Below are 19,725 nucleotides of genomic sequence, written 5' to 3'. Positions count from 1 at the left end.
TCCATTAAAGGGTAGCAGTTACATTAAGGTGAAACATAACATTAAAAACAAAAGTGAAAAATAAATAAATAAACAATGACTGTGTACTTGTGTAATGCCTAGATGTGCTATAAATGACAAATTAACAAAGATGGACAAATATAAAACTATTCATATGGGAGTAGTAATTCCTGATAAAAGTCATGAACCAATATATATATATATACATACACTGTATTACAAGTAAAAATCAGTTTCCCTATGGATAAAATGAATGGGATTTTTACTTATGGAACCTAATTGCCACTCCTCTAATCTGATTGATCAAGCGCCAAGTGCTATAGTGCTGCTGTTTAGTCCAATTAAATGCACTGGGACATTTCACTTTTTGAAACACTTTGCTTGTCTATGTTTGTGATATTCCAGAAGAGAATTTGTGAGTATGTACTGAAAGTTGTGTGGTTTTGCCTAGCATTAAGAGCTGTGTTTCTCTTTTAAAATCTGTCTGAATTGTTGGTAATACTTAATGTTCAATTTCTTAAGTAATTGTACTAACAATAAACAAAATGCTCACAGTCTTTAGTAATCTAGGTTATTGTTAATTTCTTCAGCACTCTTTCTGTGTAATATTTTCTAAATAATCCATAATAAGTGGCACACGGATCAGTGTTTAGATTGTAACCAAATGCAAAAATGGTTTCTCGCCAGCCGTCTTCTTCTCCAGATGTTTGGCATTCACTCATCCGTGACTTTTATACATGACTCTGACTCTACTGGACCTACACTGCACAAATATCAGATGCTCTTTGAATAACATGAGATTTCATTCCCATGTTTCTCTCATCCAGTGCCGCCCACCGTGTCTTTCCTGGACGGTGGCCATTTTGTGAAATCCTTTCCATTCATTGTTTTAGGGAAATATGTTCTGTCTGTCCCCACGCTGGCCCTCTGACATTCAGACAGGGCCCTACTCTTCAGTGAAAGGTTAGCTTAGTTCCACTCTCCCACACGTTCGCTGTATGGCATTCTCTCAAATTGGAAAAGCAAGGCCTTGTTCTGGGAGCATGCTGGGGTTAAGGAGGGATACAGAGACATGATTTAGAAGGAGGCTTTAGAGGCTCAAGTCTCAGAGGACCTCATGCAGCGTGGCCAAAACTCAACTCGGGGTGACTGTGGAAACTGTGCATCCCAGGAGATCAGTGGAACTCTACTGCCCCCTGCTGGGAGCATCTTCGTAGATGTTAGCAGTGTGGTAAAGTGAAGCGTTGGCTTCGGAAATTTCGCCTTTGTTAATCTGTTGGGTTGACTTCAATTGTGGGGGATGGAGACTGGAAGTGTTTATGAAGAGCTCTACTGCCTCCTGCTGGATAGGAAAATACGAGGCAATGGGAACTGTCAATTGTTATCTTCATTACATATTTATAGCACTGTTGTTTCACTAATCTCATCCACAATTTGCATAATTGTTTGTCAGTATCATAAATTAGTACAACCCATAACTTTTGTGGAAATTAATTTGACTTGCATTTTCAATTAAAGTGCAAGTAAGTTTTAATTGATGTGAACTTAATAAACTTGTTTCCAAGTAGCTTAAAAGTTATTACATAGCAACTTGCTTTTTAAAAGATCTTGGAAACTAAAAAAAAAGATTTTAAGATAAATGTTTTTCTCCTTGAATAACATGGATTCATAATCTCTTTCGTAATCATTCATAATAGTCCCTCTGTGAGCAAACAGTGTTTAGTATTATTATTTATATACTATTCTATTTTTTCAGCCTATTCAGATATAATTTTTCATTTCTTTTTTGGTTTTATTGCAGGTATTACTTTTACTACTAGAAAAAAAAGTAAATGTGTGACAGAGTGAATTTATTTGTGTTTATCATTTTATTTTATGTATTTATACGGTTATTGCTATTTTTATTTATTTTTTTCTGTGGAAAAATTGTAAGTATTTTGTCTTTTACAAACCCTTAACAAAGAACTGATTCACACAACTGAGACAAATGCCAAAAGTTGCAGATGGAGGGTACTACAGATCATGAGACCTTGACTTCTTGTCCGGGGGTGTATTATTAACAAAAAAAATCTCTCTCATAACTCAAGAGATGAATGACCCTCCTACAAGTGAAGCAAACAAGAGTAATTGGGTGAGAAGAGTAGACGACGGTGTGCAGATGGGAAGTGAAAATGTGTGAGGAAAGGTGATGGTGGGGGGGATGGCTTGCACTGCACTGGCAGACCGCCTTAATCAATCAAAGCTCTTAACAAGACAGAGGCCACAGGGAACGTCCCATCATGTCTAGGACAGACGTGAAGACAAGAGGGGCAGAATGAACACCCTGGGGTATATTCATGCGTGTTGGATGTGTTCTATAGCGAAGTGAGAAATCACAGGATCTGGGGGAAGTCGTGGCCTAATGGTTAGAGAGTTTGACTCCTAACCCTAAGGTGGTGGGTTTGAGTCTCGGACCGGCAATACCACAACTGAGGTGCCCTTGAGCAAGGCACCAAACCCCCAACTGCTCCCCGGGCGTTCACTGCTGTGTCTGTGCACTTTTGATGGGTTAAATGCAGAGAACGAATTCTGAGTGTGGGTCACTTGTGGGTCATACTTGGCTCTATGTCACGTTACTTTCGCTTAAGTGAGAAAACACAGAATCCCAAGGGAAAAAGCATTAAGGTGAAGGTTTACAAAGAAACAAGTGGGTTATTCAGACTGGCATGTAAACACTTTTTATTGTCATTAACAGCAATATGTTTCTGTTGTTGAAATTAGAGATGTATTAATATTAAAACACAGATACAGATAAGTTGATAATTATTTTAATGTTATGGCTGATAAACGATAAGTTACCAATGTGAATATTAAATAATTTTAAATGCTACATGTGCATTTATTTATTTATTTATTTATTTATTTATTTATTTATTTATTATTTAAGGCAATTGAATTTGTTCATGTAATGAAAGACTACATTGTTACATTGTTACATATTTGGGTAACACTTTATTTCAAGGTGTCCTTAAAATACATGTTACATGTACTGTACTTACTATTATGATTACTATCAATTATGCATAATTACCTGCAAGTCAACTAAACCCTAATTATAATCCTAACCAAATAGAAAGTACATGCATTTAATTAATAAGAACAATGTTTTATATATTTTTGATGACCTCCATCTCTTAGCCTTACACACATCTACTCACACTCTAGCCTTCAGACTCAATTCTTGCACTTTACTTTAACTTCAAGACACATAAAACATTTTTATTTTTTGGAGTCCAGATGACTTGAGCCAACACACGTGCCATAATGCTCCCATACACAAATCCCACACTGCTGCAGTGGAGATGAGGCACCACATGTTTTTGTGTCCATTAAACACATTGTTAGCACTCTGTGTGCTGTCAGAGCCCAAGGCTGCACAATGGACAGCAGTGCGGGTTCATTTCATCATTTATTGTCAAATCCAAAAAAAATTGGGGAGCATTAGAAATGGAGATGGGTGTTTGAGTGGCAGGAGTTTTGTCCTTCTTGATGCCCTTGCCGTGTATGTTTGTGTGGGAAACAAGGTGGGCCTAGCGTAACTACTCCCTCACACTCGGGACAAGTCTTGTGACATGCACCAACTCCTTTATGTCTCTCTGAAGCTCCATCACTCAGCATTGTGTGTCAGTGTGTGTTGTTGCTAAAGCAGGGTGACTTCTGCTTTGCTACAGTCATTTGTGACTGTAGGCTGTTCTCTGACAGCAGTAATTACAGGTTCTCGATCAGACTTTAAATTGGGCTCCTTCCAGTCTAAACCTTTGCAAGTCAGCTGCATTATTTTCTCTTTTTACCTCTATCTCTCATCTCTACAGCACGTCTTCTCACAGACACAACTCCAGATGAGTAATAGACAAATGAAGACCAGGCCAATTAATCTGTAGATTTAAAGGTACAATTTGTAAAAGTAAAATATCCAAAAACCACTAGGTTAATGTTATATATTTTGTCCAGCGGATTACTAACAATATCTCTAATGTTTTCAATTACTTGTAAATTATGAGAAAATTTCTACTGACGTAGAAACCACATGACAACAGTGTCGTGGACAAATGCGGAAGTAGTGTCTAGCGTCCAGCAAACCACTAGCTTGCTTCAAGCAGTTCCTTATTTACTTCATCTTGCACGTTTTATGGTGGATTGTGTTACTTATTTATGGAACATAATTACTGTTTACCGTCTGCCGCTGGTTCTGTCAACAAGGACAGCTCCCATAATCGTAAGCGTACGGGCCAACCAAATGAACCAAGAAGAGTTTGGGACAAGAGTAGAGAAAGAGCGAGGATCAATATCGATGTTGCATTTTGGAGAGAGCTTCGCAACAAACTTCAACTAGAAAGAGATGCCGATCTCGCTTGTGTTTTACTTGACAGGTGAGTTGTTTTGATTCGTATCTTTACTGAAAATGTATGCTACGATGGTTGTTGATCCATAAACAAGGAACATTGTAAGAGGAAGCCTTTACACTTATCTGGACTGCTGTCAAACCTCGCTGGTAGGGAGAGTCGAGGGTTCACAGTGTGCGGCCTAGCTGATGTGAGGTGAGGTGTTTCAGTTGCTGTTGGTGAGATGCTAAAACATTAGCTTGGGCTAATACCTCAAAGGATAGTTGATAAACCGCCGCTGGATCCGGCTGGGGGCAAAGTCTTCTGTAATGATCAGTCAGAAGCATGTGGATCAGTGATGCGCGGATCAATGTATTGTGGCAGCTCGCTCTCATAAGCGCAATAAAATACCAATTATGGCACAAAAATAGACTACGCCACCCCGGAAAAAGATGGGCCGGGGACCCGTTTGTACATAAAGTGCAAAGCACACAGATACGCAGTGACTGGGTCAGATAACAGACAACAAGGAGACGTTTCAAATCGTTTATTAAATACAAATAAGAAAAATACCAAAAGGCACAATACAAACACACATTAAAATAAATGTCAACCATAACACTTATCCATTTCAGAATTGGGGATTCAGTTCACCCGCCCGGTAAACACTGCAACTACTGCTCTCACCACACACCACCCAATCACCCTCTGTGAACACAGCAAGCGAGAAGCACACCACCATCACACCAGAGGACGTGGACGTTGTACTGGCACCCCAACTCTGGATAAAAGAGATGGACAAATTGAGACAGAAGCAACCATACATACACACACTTTCCACGTAATAGTCATTTGTTTGAAACCTTATCACATGTGGAAAGATGGAATCAGTTGTTTACACAAAAAATAAAAACAACCACTCACTGGCAAACGATCATTAATAGCTTTCCAACACTGCGTCGTCCGATGATTACAGTATTTTAAAAGATACAACCTTCTCAGTTCGGATTTAGAAATACATACAAGACATTCAAAACAGACAATAACAATTTTACAAACGTAAATACTTTAAATGACAATGTTTCTGCTAAAAGAGTAAAATAGAAATGACACGCGCTCGCTTAAGCATCATTCCCGTCCCCTTTTTTATATCTGCCGCACATACCCGGTCCGCCCCTAATCATTATCATGATGGAGCGCATCACCACAACACACCCCCCCATTGATCATCGTAGTCCCGGCGATGGACATTCTACTGATCCCAAGGCCTAAACCAGGGCATCACCGAGTTGGGCCCTGCGATAGACACGGAATTTTGATTAGCCGCACCACCTATGGTTCGTGGTAAGTGATGTCTGTTGGAATGCTGACCTGCCCCGACCCGTCCAGTTCACCTGGGGGCCCTTTCAGATCGAATGGGTGATTCAAAACCGACTAATTCCGGCCCTGCCTGTGAACTTGTACCATCCCTACTCCCTCTCGCTAAGAACCTACTGGCCAACCCTACAAATCCCGAAGCCGGACTAGCCCTTGCCTCTGAAGGGGGTCTTCTCCCCTCTGCACCTCCTTCCTGGGCCTGGGGGCCCTCTACCACCACATAGGCTAAGTCCCCTTCCTCAATCTCATCCTCCATCACCAGTGGTGGTGGCCGCTCAGCCTGACCCCCATAAGACTCCGTTAGTACCGTATGATCTTGAATACGGGGTTTTATGGATGCCCGATGCACTTGACTGACCTTCCCCAAGTCATGTACTGGTGCCACACTGTACACCGACCCGCCATTTTGCGGAGCCCGAACTACCTGGTATACTGTGGAGCTCCATAGGTCTTGGATCTTATGTCGTCCCACAAACCCATGTTCCAGCAGGTAGACCAATTGGCCCTCAGTCAGGGGCTCCTCCCTTACCCGTTGATCATGTTTGGCCTTTCGATATTGGGCTGCTGCCTGCAGTCGCTCCCGGGCACCTTCGAAAGCCACTTGGAGCCGAGCTTGATGCTCTTCCACCCAGTGATGGATTCTACCAGCCACTGGCTCCTGCACCCGACCAAGCAGGAAATCCACCGGCAGCCTAGGTTCTTGCCCAAACATCAAGTAATAAGAGGGTTCCCCGATGGCTTGATGAGGGGTTGTGTTATAGCAAAATAACACCTGAGACAAGCAAGAGGCCCAGTCCCTCTTCCTCCCGGTGGGCAATGTCCGCAGCAAATTGTGCAAGGTTCGGTTAAATCGCTTGCACTGGCCATTACCGGCTGGATGGTACGGAGTGGTGCGGGATTTGCCCACCTGGTAAAGGCTACACAACTGCTGAATGAGACGAGATTCGAAATTACGGCCCTGGTCGGAGTAAATCCGTCCAGGAACCCCAAACTTAAAGAACCACTCTTCTACCAAGACACGGGCTACCGTTTCTGCCTGTTGGTCCCGAGTAGGGATTGCCACAGTGAATTTACTGAAGACATCGGTCATTACCAGAACATTTTCTTGCCCAGAATGAGAAGGCTCCAAAACTGTAAAGTCAATGGCCACTATCTCATTCGGGCGAGAGGCCAGTAGATGAGCCATATAACTTCGAGCAACTGGCGCAGCCCCATTTAGCCTGCTGGCACCGCTCACATTGCTGTACCCAATGGGCTACATTGGCTGACATTCCTGGCCAGTAGCACCGTTGTCGCACCAACTCCAGGGTGCGTTCAGTGCCTTGATGCCCATGGTACTGATGCAATTGGGTCAGCACCTCAGGCTGTAAAACCGCAGGCAGCACAAGCTGTAAAACCCCCTCACCCCCGTCGGGACGAAAGACCCTTCGATATAGCAACCCCTCCCTTTCCTCTAGCCGGTCCCACTGCCGAAGCAAAACCAACCCAAGCATAGGCAGTAATTGTCGCTCCTGAGGCCCTGGACCTCGCCCTTGGCGCCAATATTTAAGAACCGCACCGATAATGGGATCCTCCTCCTGCAGCGCCATCAGTTCTGGCCCAGATCGACTTGGCATGGCCTGCATTGCTCTCACAGTAGTGGTCCATCAGATCCCCCACAGGCACCCGCCTCAGTAGTTCAGGCACAACCGTTCCAGACTGACCAGTCTCCTCCCTGGATGGTCCCACAGACGGCAAGCGCGACAACACATCCGCATTCTGGTTAGACCTGCCAGACCGATACTGAACCTCGAAATCAAAGGCCGCTAATTCCGCCACCCACCGCTGTTCTGTGGCGCCCAATTTTGCTGTAGCCAAGTGACTCAGTGGATTATTATCCGTGCGCACAATGCATCGATGCCCCAGCAGGTACTCGCGAAATTTTTCAGCCATGGCCCACTTTAAGGCCAGAAACTCAAGACGCATGGAACTGTATGTGGCAGTATTACGCTCCGCCGGCCGAAGACCTCGGCTAGCGTAAGCCACTGGCCTCACTTTACCATCAACCTCTTGAGAGAGCACTGCCCCTAGCCCTACATGGCTGGCATCGATTTCCAAGATAAATGGAAGCTTAAAGTCAGCATATGCAAGGACCGGCGTCGTAGTGAGTTTCTGCTTCAGGACCTGAAATGCTTGTTCGCACTGTTCGGACCACAGCGCCGCCAATTCTTGTCTCTTGGTGCCCGCTTTTCTCCCACCTGCCTTGGCCACCAACTGATGTAGTGGAGCTGCTATCTGGGCAAACCCTTCTACGAAACGCCTGTAGTAGCTAACGAAGCCCAGAAAAGTTCGCAACTCTTACACAGTCTTAGGACATGGCCACTGGGCTACGGTCTCGACCTTACCTGGGTCTGTAGCCACCCCCTGGGAAGATATTACATGTCCCAGGTACTGCACTTTCTCCCTAAAAAATGCACATTTTTCCAACCTTACTTTGAGACCAGCGGCTCGTAGGCGACCCAGCACCATCCTCAATCTCTGTAGATGATGTTGCACCGATGAGGAATATACAATAATGTCGTCCAGATACAACAGGACGGACTGGTGTCGCTAGTCGCCAAAGAGCCGCTCCATCAAACGCTGGAATGTGCCTGGTGCATTGCACAACCCAAAGGGCATACGATTCCACTCGTATAGCCCAAAGGGGGTACAAAAAGCTGTTCTGTGACGATCAGACTCCGCAACTGGGACTTGATTATACCCGCTGGCCAGATCTAATGTGGTGAACCAGCGAGCCCCCGTTAGGGAATCCAAGGTTTCCTCAATGCGAGGCAATGGGAACGAGTCTCTTCGGGTCTTGGCATTGAGCTGACGGTAGTCAACGCACAAGCGGAGACTACCGTCCTTCTTCTTGACTAATACCAGTGGGGAAGCATAGGGGCTGCAACTTTCCCTAATCACCTGGGCGTCTAGGAGCTGGCCGATGTGAGTCTTAACTACCTCATAGTCGGAAGGGGGGATATGCCTATAGCGCTGACGAACTGGAGTCTCATCTATTAAGGGAATTTCGTGAGACAGGAGGTCAGTGCAACCTAGGTCTCCCTCACCAGTAGAAAACACGCTCTGGAATTCCCTAAGGAGAGCCCTTACCTGCTCCTGTTCCTCATCAGACAACCCTTGGAGTTCTACACTTTCGACGTGCCCTACCCCCGATGCAACAATCCCCTCACAGACTGCCATTCGAGTATTTGCGACTGGACCCTCGGTCAGTCCGGAAGGTGAATCTACCAGAAACACCTCCCGCAGTTTCCCGAGGATCGTTGTAGGGTATAAGACAGCGTCGAGCACACCAACGTTGACGATGGGCACATGGACAGTACCACTACCCACATGCACTAGAGACGGGGAGGCTAATAAGCCAGCAGGTAACCCCGTCTCAAGGGGCTCGAATAATACAGTCTTACCACTAAAAATGGATGAACACGTTGAGGTCACGAATTTTAAAGAGCCACCTGGAACGCGGCACACTCGACGCCCACGGACTTTTAAATTACCTCCGCATGCAAGGACACCATCCACCCTTTGACAGGTTTGAAAGGCCTGAGACAATTCCGCCTCCTGCGTCACGAGTGGTAGCTCAAATAAGGTGGACCCGTACTGACTGAAAAGCTCACGGTAACAGCGACTAAGAACGTGCATTCCAAGGATGCCAGGAGTACTAAGGCTACACCCAGGAGGATCACGGACCACCAGTATTCCACACTCTGACACCATGCGACCGCACAGTTCGATGTCTAGTTCTATATACCCAATATAGGGAATTTCCAATCCGTTGGCTGCTCTGAGCTGCAACCAACGACATGACTGCAAACGATCCTGGCCCCATGGTTCAAACCATGACCTAAAACAACTCTCTGTAATGGTCGACTCCATGGAGCCAGTATCGATCAAACAGGGCACAGAGACACCCCCTATAACAACGACGAGGTGCGGACATGAGGAGACTAAACGAGGCACTGATATGCCCTTATGAAAAACACGGGAGCCATGCATACCCCCAACCGGACTGTGGCTCGGTAGCCCGGTGGGAACTAGTTTCCCAACTGATCAGGGAAACCAGTCCTAACCGGCCCTACATTGCCAGAGGCCGAAGTGATCGGAGGGTGGACTGGAGGACCAGGAGAACGAGGTTGCCAATTACATTCCCGTGCGAAGTGACCGGGCCGCTGACACCGTCGGCAAATCACAGACACGGAACGGGGCGAACGACCGACGAACTGGGGGCTTTGACTACGGGCTAAAGTTTGAGTAAGCTGGTCAAGTTGCTTTTGCTGCTTATTCAGCATTTCCCGTAATTCACCGAATTCCGATGAATGCTCCCTATGCCTGGGACTTAGTCCAGTGTTACCTTGGACCCCCCATTGAATCCCGTGCACCAGGGGTGCAGATTGACTCCGCCCCCTTACACTGCCCGGCATTCCCTCTCGCTCCCAACGGATGGCCTCCCCACGCACCTCCAATAGTGTTACAGCAGGCTGACGTCGTACCAATTGCTTTAGCTCCCTGCGTAAAGAATCTAATACGTATTCGATAAATTGATCCCTCACCATTACATCTGCATTTGAAATGCCATATGGTGACTGTTGCTTAAGTTTATCAAACAGACCCAACAGTGCCAGGGAGAACTCTTGTAATGTTTCCCCCTCCAGTTGACGCCGCAAATAAAAAGCCTCTTGCAGTGCAACATAAGATTCGGCGCAACCATATGGCTCACGCAGTGCTGAAACAATTCTTTCTGGATCGTCTTTATCCATGCTAGGTCGATATTTTATTTCGTCTCGCGCCTCTCCTTCGAGATGATCAAACAGAAAGAAAGCCTTTTCAGCTGTCGTCCTGCCATTATGGACGTGCCATTAAACTTTGGACAACGGCGTTCTCGCGGAATGAACACCAACCTTTCAACAGTACCGATATTAGAGTCAGAAACACTAGGCGTTGCCGGCCGTGACGCACTACTAGAGGCCGCGCCAGGAGAAGGCGACTCAACCGGCGCCCGCTCCTGTCGCAGTTGCTCATTATCAGCCTTCAATTGGGCCACAAGGTCTCTCATTTCCTGTAATTCAGCTTCCATGATTACACACTAAAGGGTACTTACCAGACGAATCTCCACTGAGTTGTCACAACTAAACAAAAGAAATACATACAGAAAAACAAAGAAAAAATGCATAAAGGAAAAAAAACAATCACAGTGTCTGAATCTAGACCACAGTCACAACACCCTGCCGACTACCCCAAAATGTGGCAGCTCGCTCTCATAAGCGCAATAAAATACCAATTATGGCACAAAAATAGACTACGCCACCCCGGAAAAAGATGGGCCGGGGACCCGTTTGTACATAAAGTGCAAAGCACACAGATACGCAGTGACTGGGTCAGATAACAGACAACAAGGAGACGTTTCAAATCGTTTATTAAATACAAATAAGAAAAATACCAAAAGGCACAATACAAACACACATTAAAATAAATGTCAACCATAACACTTATCCATTTCAGAATTGGGGATTCAGTTCACCCGCCCGGTAAACACTGCAACTACTGCTCTCACCACACAGCACCCAATCACCCTCTGTGAACACAGCAAGCGAGAAGCACACCACCACCACACCAGAGGACGTGGATGTTGTACTGGCACCCCAACTCTGGATAAAAGAGAAGGACAAATTGAGACAGAAGCAACCATACATACACACACTTTCCACGTAATAGTCGTTTGGTTGAACCCTTATCACATGTGGACAGATGGAATCAGTTGTTTACACAAAAAATAAAAACAACCACTCACTGGCAAACGCTCAATAATAGCTTTCCAACACTGCGTCGTCCGATGATTACAGTATTTTAAAAGATACAACCTTCTCAGTTCGGATTTAGAAATACATACAAGACATCCAAAACAGACAATAACATTTTTACAAACGTAAATACTTTAAATGACAATGTTTCTGCTAAAAGAGTAAAATAGAAATGACAACCCAGTTATTCGCCGCTGTACACCAGCCCAAAGATCAGCACTGAATTTGCTAGGTTTAAAAAAACATCACTACGGCCGAAAATGCGCTATTGTTCCGGCCGCCTCAAGACGGATGAGAGATAAGAGAAAGTGTTAGTCAGATGATCACAACAAATGCGCTATTCCAGTAATTGTCACTGAGAAATGGTCGAGGAGTTTCTGGCAAGGGGAAACACAATCCAATCGGTCGTCACTAAGCCCAGCTACTTCCACCAAGCCTGTTGTAACACCACCCCTGTATTACGGTAAATAGTGAATCATACCGCTCAATAGGGTGCAAATTACAGGCTTGCCATAACGGATACTTTATCAATGAGTTTACGGTCCTCCTCAGTCGCACTCCCGAATGTAAACACTGCGTGCCAGGATGACGTCACTTCCAGAATGAGAATGACACGTTGCTTAAGCATCATTCCCGTCCCCTTTTTTATATCTGCCGCACATACCCGGTCCGCCCCTAATCATTATCATGATGGAGCGCATCACCACAGTATAAACAACCCGCACCCGACCGACGTTTTCAACTAACTCGCCCACACCGCAAAAAAAGAAAAAGACACTATTGTACTCACATTTTTAAAAAGTACTAAATGCTCATCGTAGCGTCACTGGGCCATAGACGTAGAACCTAGGCAAAAATAAAATAAAAATAAATAAATAAACCTTAATATATTATAATTTTGTCAATAATAAAAAAAAAAAACATTGTCAATAAGCTAAATAAAATAGTCCTAAATGTCCTAAAATAGTCTAGTCTGGCCATGTCTATTTTGATGTTTCTGCAAGTTCAGCAGACAGTGAAGTTCGGGTTTGTTCTCAGAGCTCGTGAGCGGAGAGCACATTTATGACTATTCCGCTCTGCTCACTCATTCCGTGGGGTCACTCGCTCAACCCAGAATGGCCTGCTGGTTCAAAAATAAGTGTAATAAAGGCTGCCTCCGACTAATTATTATTATTTTTTTTTTAGTTGACTAGTAGTTGTTCATTTAAGCCATTCGTGGACAAATCACCCCTCTATATTAATTTAGTTACTTAAATAGACTATAGCCTACAGCATAATAAGTGTTATGACCACACGCATAAGCTTGCCACAAAGAACCGGTTAAAGTAATGATTATGAATGTGTCTAAATTAGCAAGGAGACATTTAATTGTTTAGTAATAAACTGTTGTTTTCTGTGTCGCTGCAAAGATGAAGTTGATGATGTGGACTCGCCATGAATGCCAGAGAGAAATGCACATTTCATATGGATTACATATTCAGAGAGTAGCCTATTTATTTTGGTTTGAATATTTTCATTTAAAAGTAGACATTTCAAGCTTTCTGTAATATATAGCCTATATTTTTAAGTCTGTGAGGCACAAGCTGAGTTTCGCAGCCCTCCGGTTCACATGCAATGCAAGTGATCGTGCCGGCGCCTCATTACATTGTCTGCTATATATTTGCTTATTATTTATTAAATACAGGCAATTGATTGATAAAACATTGATAAAAATTAAGATACAATGAAAATTAGAATATTTAAAAAAAAAGAGTTTACTATAAAAGAAAACTTAATGAAGTTGTCAAAATCATGTTTTACCAAAAACAGTGCCGTTGCTCCCCAGTCTTCACCTTTTCTCTTGACGCCTCCATCTCTACCTGCAGGCTAAGCTCGTGCGTCATCTTCGCGCCAGTTATTCAGGCTATAAAGTGCAGGCCTATGTATTTCAAAATTGTGTCTAGTACTATATAAATTACAAAGGTTTAATTGTCATCTTTATTTCAAAGGACCCGACCGACCGCAACCTGAATATCATTAAAAATATATTTTGGATGACTCGTAACCGCGGGTAACCGCGGGTGACCGCAGGCACCCGCTCATTTTTGATCAACCCGCTCATCACTGATGTGGATCCATTTGTAGCACTTTATTATAAAGCAAGGTCAACAACAGGCAATGGTCAAACAACAGTAGCAGGAATGTCAAAGGCAGAAACTATACCAGGCAGGAGTCAGGGCAACAAGCAAACAATCAAATTTCCAGTAGGCAAGATCACAAGGGTAGGCGGCAGAGAATCAGAGAAGTCAAACTGTCCAGGGTCATACACGGAATAAACTCAGAATGGTGTGAAAATGCTCAGAAATGTCAGCTGGGGAAAAACAAGATTTTGCGATGTGTGAACACTGGTTAAACAGGCCAGTGATGAGCCATACATGTGCAGCTAATCAGTCCAGTATGGGGTTATGGAAAATGGAGTCCGGGGTGAAGGTTAATACTCTGGTGAAGGTGCCCTCCGGTGGCCATCAGAGAGAGCCACATAGGTCTGATTCATGACACCCACCAACCAATACGAAATACCTCTAGTTTTGTTTTCCTCCAGCTGTGCTCCATTTTCTGGGCTACTCTCTTTAGGGTGCAAGTGTGCTCAGATTTGCTCAGAAGACAATTAGATGTATGTATGAAAATATGTGCTTTTGATAAATCATCTTCAGATGTTTTTAAATCTTTCCATGTCTTGCTTATATACAGATATTTTGACATGGCGCTTAAATTTACATGTTCATACAGTGTGTTGAAACATTGTCATAAATCTAAAGAAACAAATTTCATAAAATGGTCATATGTTTTTTTGAGTCCTATTAATGACATTCTGCAAGAAGGTCTTGTAATATTTTCAGGGAAGTTTAAACTAATGTCAAATATGCTTGTTAGTTGTTCATTCACTGTTCATTTTTAAACGTGCATCTGATATTACGGCAGTATTTTAATTGGAGGTGGTCTTAGCTGTAAAAGGATGCCTATTGCACGTTTACATTCATAGGTTAAACTTGTCAAAGCTGAATTTTATTATGTTATTTGTTGTAATAACTAATAACACATTTGCCAAATTTTTATTTTATTTTCAGAAATCATGAGATTAATTATGATAGTTTTATTGAGCCCTAATTTTTTAAGAGTAAGAAATTACTAAATCTGTAGTTAATAGCTAATGTAGAAAGAACATGGGTTATGTTGTAATATAGTCTACTGCAAATGCCGTGGTAAACCACAGTTCATTTTGCAATTACTATGGGTTTCTACAAAAACTATAGATAAATCATGTTTACTGCAGTAAAATCATGGTTAATTTCATAGTTACTATGGTTTATTAAAAAGACCATGTAGTTGTATAATGTAGTTGCTATGGTTTTACTACAAAAAAAAAAAAAAACATGGTTAAGTTTCTTATAGGATATGATGGCAAAAACATTACAGACTACTCACCGTGCTCTATCATTGTCAATAACTCCGCCCCTAACTACCAGTATTTGTGCTGTGGGTCTTCAGTTGGATATATCTCAATAATTCTGCTGTAAACAACATATTACAAGTTCTGCTTTATTAAACGGTAAGTCCAGTATGTCCTTCTATATAATCGTGTCATATAAATGTCACAATATTTGATGTGTGTTTTGGGTTTTTGGTATGTTGAACTTGAGTATATGATTTTATGAATCATCAAAAAATGTATTTATTATATATGCCATACATTCTTTTATTAAATACATTTCTGCAAAACCGTGTTTGAATGTATTATGACATCGGAGTCAACTGTTATCTCACCTTCTCCACTAGTAGTGAGAGTAGATGATGTTTCTGTTAACAGACAGTTATTATGTATTTAATATTTACTTTACATATTACAATGAAACATAGACTGTAAATTAAGTTGTAGAGAGAGGACAAGGGACGGAATCACCCACAACTCAAATGTATCGCATGCCACAGTCCAGCTGTTTTTAACTATACAAAACAGCTAGTTTCTAACAATTTTATTTCTTTTCTCACCCCAGAAACTATAGGGTAGTGTAATATATATATTTTTTATTATAATTGTTTTTATTATTATTATTATTATTATTTTATAGGATACACTGGTATTTACTTCTTATTCGTGCACAAGTAGTAATTTTACGACTTGATATACAGATATGAGCATTGCAGGCATGTGACTTATCACACTTTCGTATCAAAATAATTCCTTAAGCTTTTATCATGGTATCGTGGTCATATTGAACAAATTATAATTATAATAATTATATTTACTCTCTTTCACTTAATGCTGTTAAACTATGTACAAAATAAATATACTATACATACTAGTTTGCTTTTTGTGCAAAAGAGCATGATTTATGTCAATTAAGCCTACACAGTTCTGCAATTACCCATACAAATATTTGCGTAAAATTGGTCTACAATGCAAAATTATGCAGCTTCAAGAATCATGTCTGGAGGAAACCAGGCACTGTTTATCACCTGCAGTGATGGGTTGTTCTTGAACGAATCTTTAGTATGTTTCAAAGGCTGATTCATTCATTTAGTGCTGACTGCGCCTGCACAACATCCAATTGAACAGGAAACAGAAATATTTAGCTCATGTCTCAGGTCTTCAAGTGCGAGTCATTTGTTCTTTTGTCACGTGACATGATACAGAAATGAATGACAATAATATTTAATGAAGAATGTTTTAATAAATACAGTGTAAATTGCATTAATAAAGCCAGTGTATTTCATAATCATATTATTTACCTGTTTTGCTTTACTAGGGTTTTGTATAGGTAAGTTTGAGATTCAGAAACCAGAATGTCCAGCACTGGTCCAGCACACACAAACTCATCAACGTTCGTCATCCAGTTTCAACCAGCAACACAAGCAACACCTGTTACGACGGTGACGCATGCTACCGTGCCTCTTTCTGGACTTCAGGCGTTTCTGAAAGGCCAACCGAAAGCCCTTGGGGTGAGAAATGTCTCATAAACACAAATAATTGACTTTGTGTGCATATATTGCCTTGAGGACTTGGTGCCTATAGGTTTATCATTTACAGAGTAAATAAGTCAACTTTACGGTGTCAAGTCAAGTCAAGTAACCTTTATTTATATTGCGATTTAAAACAGATTGTTTCAAAGCAACTGAACAACATTAATTAGGAAAACAGTGTGTCAATAATGCAAAATGACAGATAACGGTAGTTTATCATTGAATTCAGTGATGTCATCATCTCTGATCAGTTCAGTTTAAATAGTATCTGTGCAATCATTTGCAATCAAGTCAGCGATAATGCTGTAAATAAAGTGTCCCCAACTAAGTAAGCCAGTATCAGTCACAGAGAGCAATGTGTTAAAAGTTGCAAACTATCAAAAAATGTTAAGTAAACATATCTTGCAAATCCGCAAATACAGTGACATTTACACACGATAGTTCCACACTAGCAGAATATATTTTGGGGATATTTTTCAAATACACTCATAAGTCCATAACTACAGCTGCCATACATTGATAGTGTATTTTCCATTTTTCCTTCTTTATAAAAGAATATCTGTACATTCTTTTTTTAAACAGACGGTCCAGATTATGATTGGTCTGCTGACACTCCTGTTTGGCATTGTGTCTACAGTTCATGTAAATTCCATCTTTGTCATTACTGGTCTTCCTTACTGGGGATCTCTCATTGTAAGAAACAATTATACAATTAAGTGTTCTGTATTTTATAATACAAGCTACATATGCCAACGCAAGCCTCAGTTTTTGCCTTTCTCTCTCTTCTCAGTACATTACTGCTGGAGCACTCTGCATTGCTGCAGAAAATAAAATTAATTCACCCTCCAGTTTGTGTTTGGTATGTACACAGCCACTGGTTCTTGAACCATGATTATTATTACGATTTATTCATTTATATCAATCATACTCCAGATACTTTTCTATCAACGTTGACATGTTAACACAACGTTTTAAATTTCTTTCTAATTTAATGATTGCTTTTATGTTGCTGTTGTTGTTTTAATTTTTTTCTTTCTATAGGTGAATGCTTCACTTGGAATGAACATTTTTAGTACTATAACAGCAGGCATCTCCATTATTTTTATTTCACTGGATTTGGTTATAAGGCAATACCCTTACTGCACCGTAAACTGTTATATATTGAGAATGTATCAGGTATGTCAACTTTTACATTAACACTTATTTAGAAATTACTATATTCACACTTATTTAGTTATTACTAAATAACTATAAGATCACTGTATGGTCAGTACACAGGTTCACTCAAAAACTAAAATTGCCCCATGATTTACTTAACCTCAAGCTATCCTAGGTGTATGTGACTTTATGATAAATATATTACATTACCATATGAACCCCAAGGATAGTAGATTCTGGATGCTGAGCATTCAGTGTACAAGTGTGAATAGTAATTATCATTTATATTGTTACTTTCATTTGTGTCATGTTTATATTTTTTCTCAGATTCTCTTCATTGGAATCAGGGTGGTGTTGCTGTTATTCGCTGTGCTTGAGTTTATCATCTCCATCTGTCTGTCAGCATTTGCTTGTAAAACCTGCTGTTGTCCTTCTCAGGTGAGTAATGAGCCAAATCATGGGTTCCCAAACCTTAGGCTTTTACAGCTGCTTTAAACTTTCAGGCTAGGCTTTAGATTTTTATTTTTATTTTTTTAATTTTTTAGTTCCTGTTTAGGTAAAAATGTACTACACACACAGAAACTGCAGTATGTTCTAAAAACCTTTTTCGTAACATTCCCATCAACTTTTTGAATGTTCAATAAGATCAGTTAAAAAAATATATATATTTGTTATTTGAACATTAAACGACCATTCCCTTTTATAATTTTCTGAAACATTATGAAACTGTTTTGAACTTTTGAATTTTAAAATTCTAAATTAGATGAATGTTCAACTAAAAAGCTTAAGGGCAAAACATCCCATGAATGCTGTGTAAATAACTTTCCTTATAACTTTGAGATAACATTATCAGAACATAGCTGGGCTCACATTAACTAAATAATGATGTATATTGTCTTTTTTAATATAAAACTAGTTTCAACTGGTTAACTCATACTCCAATGTCTGAAGACACATTTATCCTTGAAGTATAGATAATTAAACAGACACACATAAGAGCACAAATATTTGAAAACGTTCACTATATTTGTTAGGCCTTCAGAAATAAATGCAACCCACAAACACACATTAAAAGCTCTTTGGCCAGTCATATAAACATGCTTTGTTGAGGTTATATTAATCTTATCATCTGTGAAAATGCCCTCATGGTTGATTTAAGAGACAGAATGAAAGAATTAGATGAGAGGAAAAAGAGGAACAGAAAGTGCCATCGGTGTTGACTAATGCTGAAGGACAAACACCACAGTCTTGAGCAAGATTCATCTGAAAAATGTCACTTCTCCCATTCACTGTCCTCTTGTGTTTTTCAGCAACAAGAAGGGGATGTTTATCAGATATTGTGCTGTTATTGTAGTCTATAGTGATTTCATATGCATTCTTAGAAATAAAAGTGCTTAAAAGGTTCTTCACAGTGATGCCATAGAAGAACCATTAATTTCTTACCTTTTTATAATCTGAAGAACCTTCTTTTGTCACAGAGAAGCTTTTGTGAAACGTAAAGATGTTAAAGGTTCTTTATGGAACCATTTAGACAAAAAAGGTTCTTCGATGGCATTCTTTATATTTACGAGTGTGTCTGTTCTTCTTCAGGATCAGGGACGACGAGATACCTACGACACCATCTATCACGAAAATTATTAGCCGCTGGCCTGAGAAACTCTCAAACTGTGCGGCTCATTCAGTCTTCATGCCTTAAAAACTGTATTTTTGCTTTGTTTATAAGTAAGCACACTACCAGAGCTTTGTTGATCATGAGATTGTGCTTTATTGCCCTGGTTTGCATGTTTCTTTGAGACAAATGACACAATTAATGTAAAAAATACATGTGTAAGTTTCTTCATTTCAACATAAAATAATATTTTTCACTTGGACAGCAGGGGCGTCACTAGGCCCTTTTGCCCAGCCCCCCTAAAAAAATATTTGATTAATATGGAGTCAAAATAGGGCCATATATATCTGCAAAATAAAACAATGTTTTGCAAAAAAAAAAAAAT

General features: G+C 41.1%; 1 protein-coding gene across 3 annotated transcripts; it reads left to right on the top strand.

Annotated features, from left to right (window-relative positions):
* The first annotated feature begins 4,103 nt into the window (after positions 1–4,103).
* LOC132094708 (membrane-spanning 4-domains subfamily A member 4A-like) lies at positions 4,104–19,592 on the top strand. Of its 3 annotated transcripts, none has more exons than XM_059499366.1 (7): positions 4,104–4,409; positions 16,372–16,552; positions 17,156–17,266; positions 17,364–17,432; positions 17,615–17,749; positions 18,059–18,169; positions 19,322–19,591. In XM_059499366.1, exons 2-7 carry the CDS (start codon positions 16,397–16,399, stop codon positions 19,370–19,372), a joined length of 633 nt encoding a protein of 210 aa, XP_059355349.1. In that variant the 5' UTR covers positions 4,104–4,409; positions 16,372–16,396; the 3' UTR covers positions 19,373–19,591. The 3 variants fall into 3 exon arrangements, with proteins under 3 accessions (XP_059355349.1, XP_059355348.1, XP_059355350.1); XM_059499365.1 differs by lacking the exon at positions 4,104–4,409 and adding an exon at positions 15,025–15,161 and having other exon boundaries at positions 19,322–19,590; XM_059499367.1 differs by lacking the exons at positions 4,104–4,409; positions 17,615–17,749 and adding an exon at positions 15,025–15,161 and having other exon boundaries at positions 19,322–19,592.
* The last annotated feature ends 133 nt before the right edge of the window (positions 19,593–19,725 follow it).

The sequence above is a fragment of the Carassius carassius genome, chromosome 19 (assembly GCF_963082965.1).
Source record: "Carassius carassius chromosome 19, fCarCar2.1, whole genome shotgun sequence".
Lineage (NCBI taxonomy): Eukaryota > Metazoa > Chordata > Actinopteri > Cypriniformes > Cyprinidae > Carassius > Carassius carassius.
This window is presented reverse-complemented; position numbering and strand designations above follow the sequence as displayed.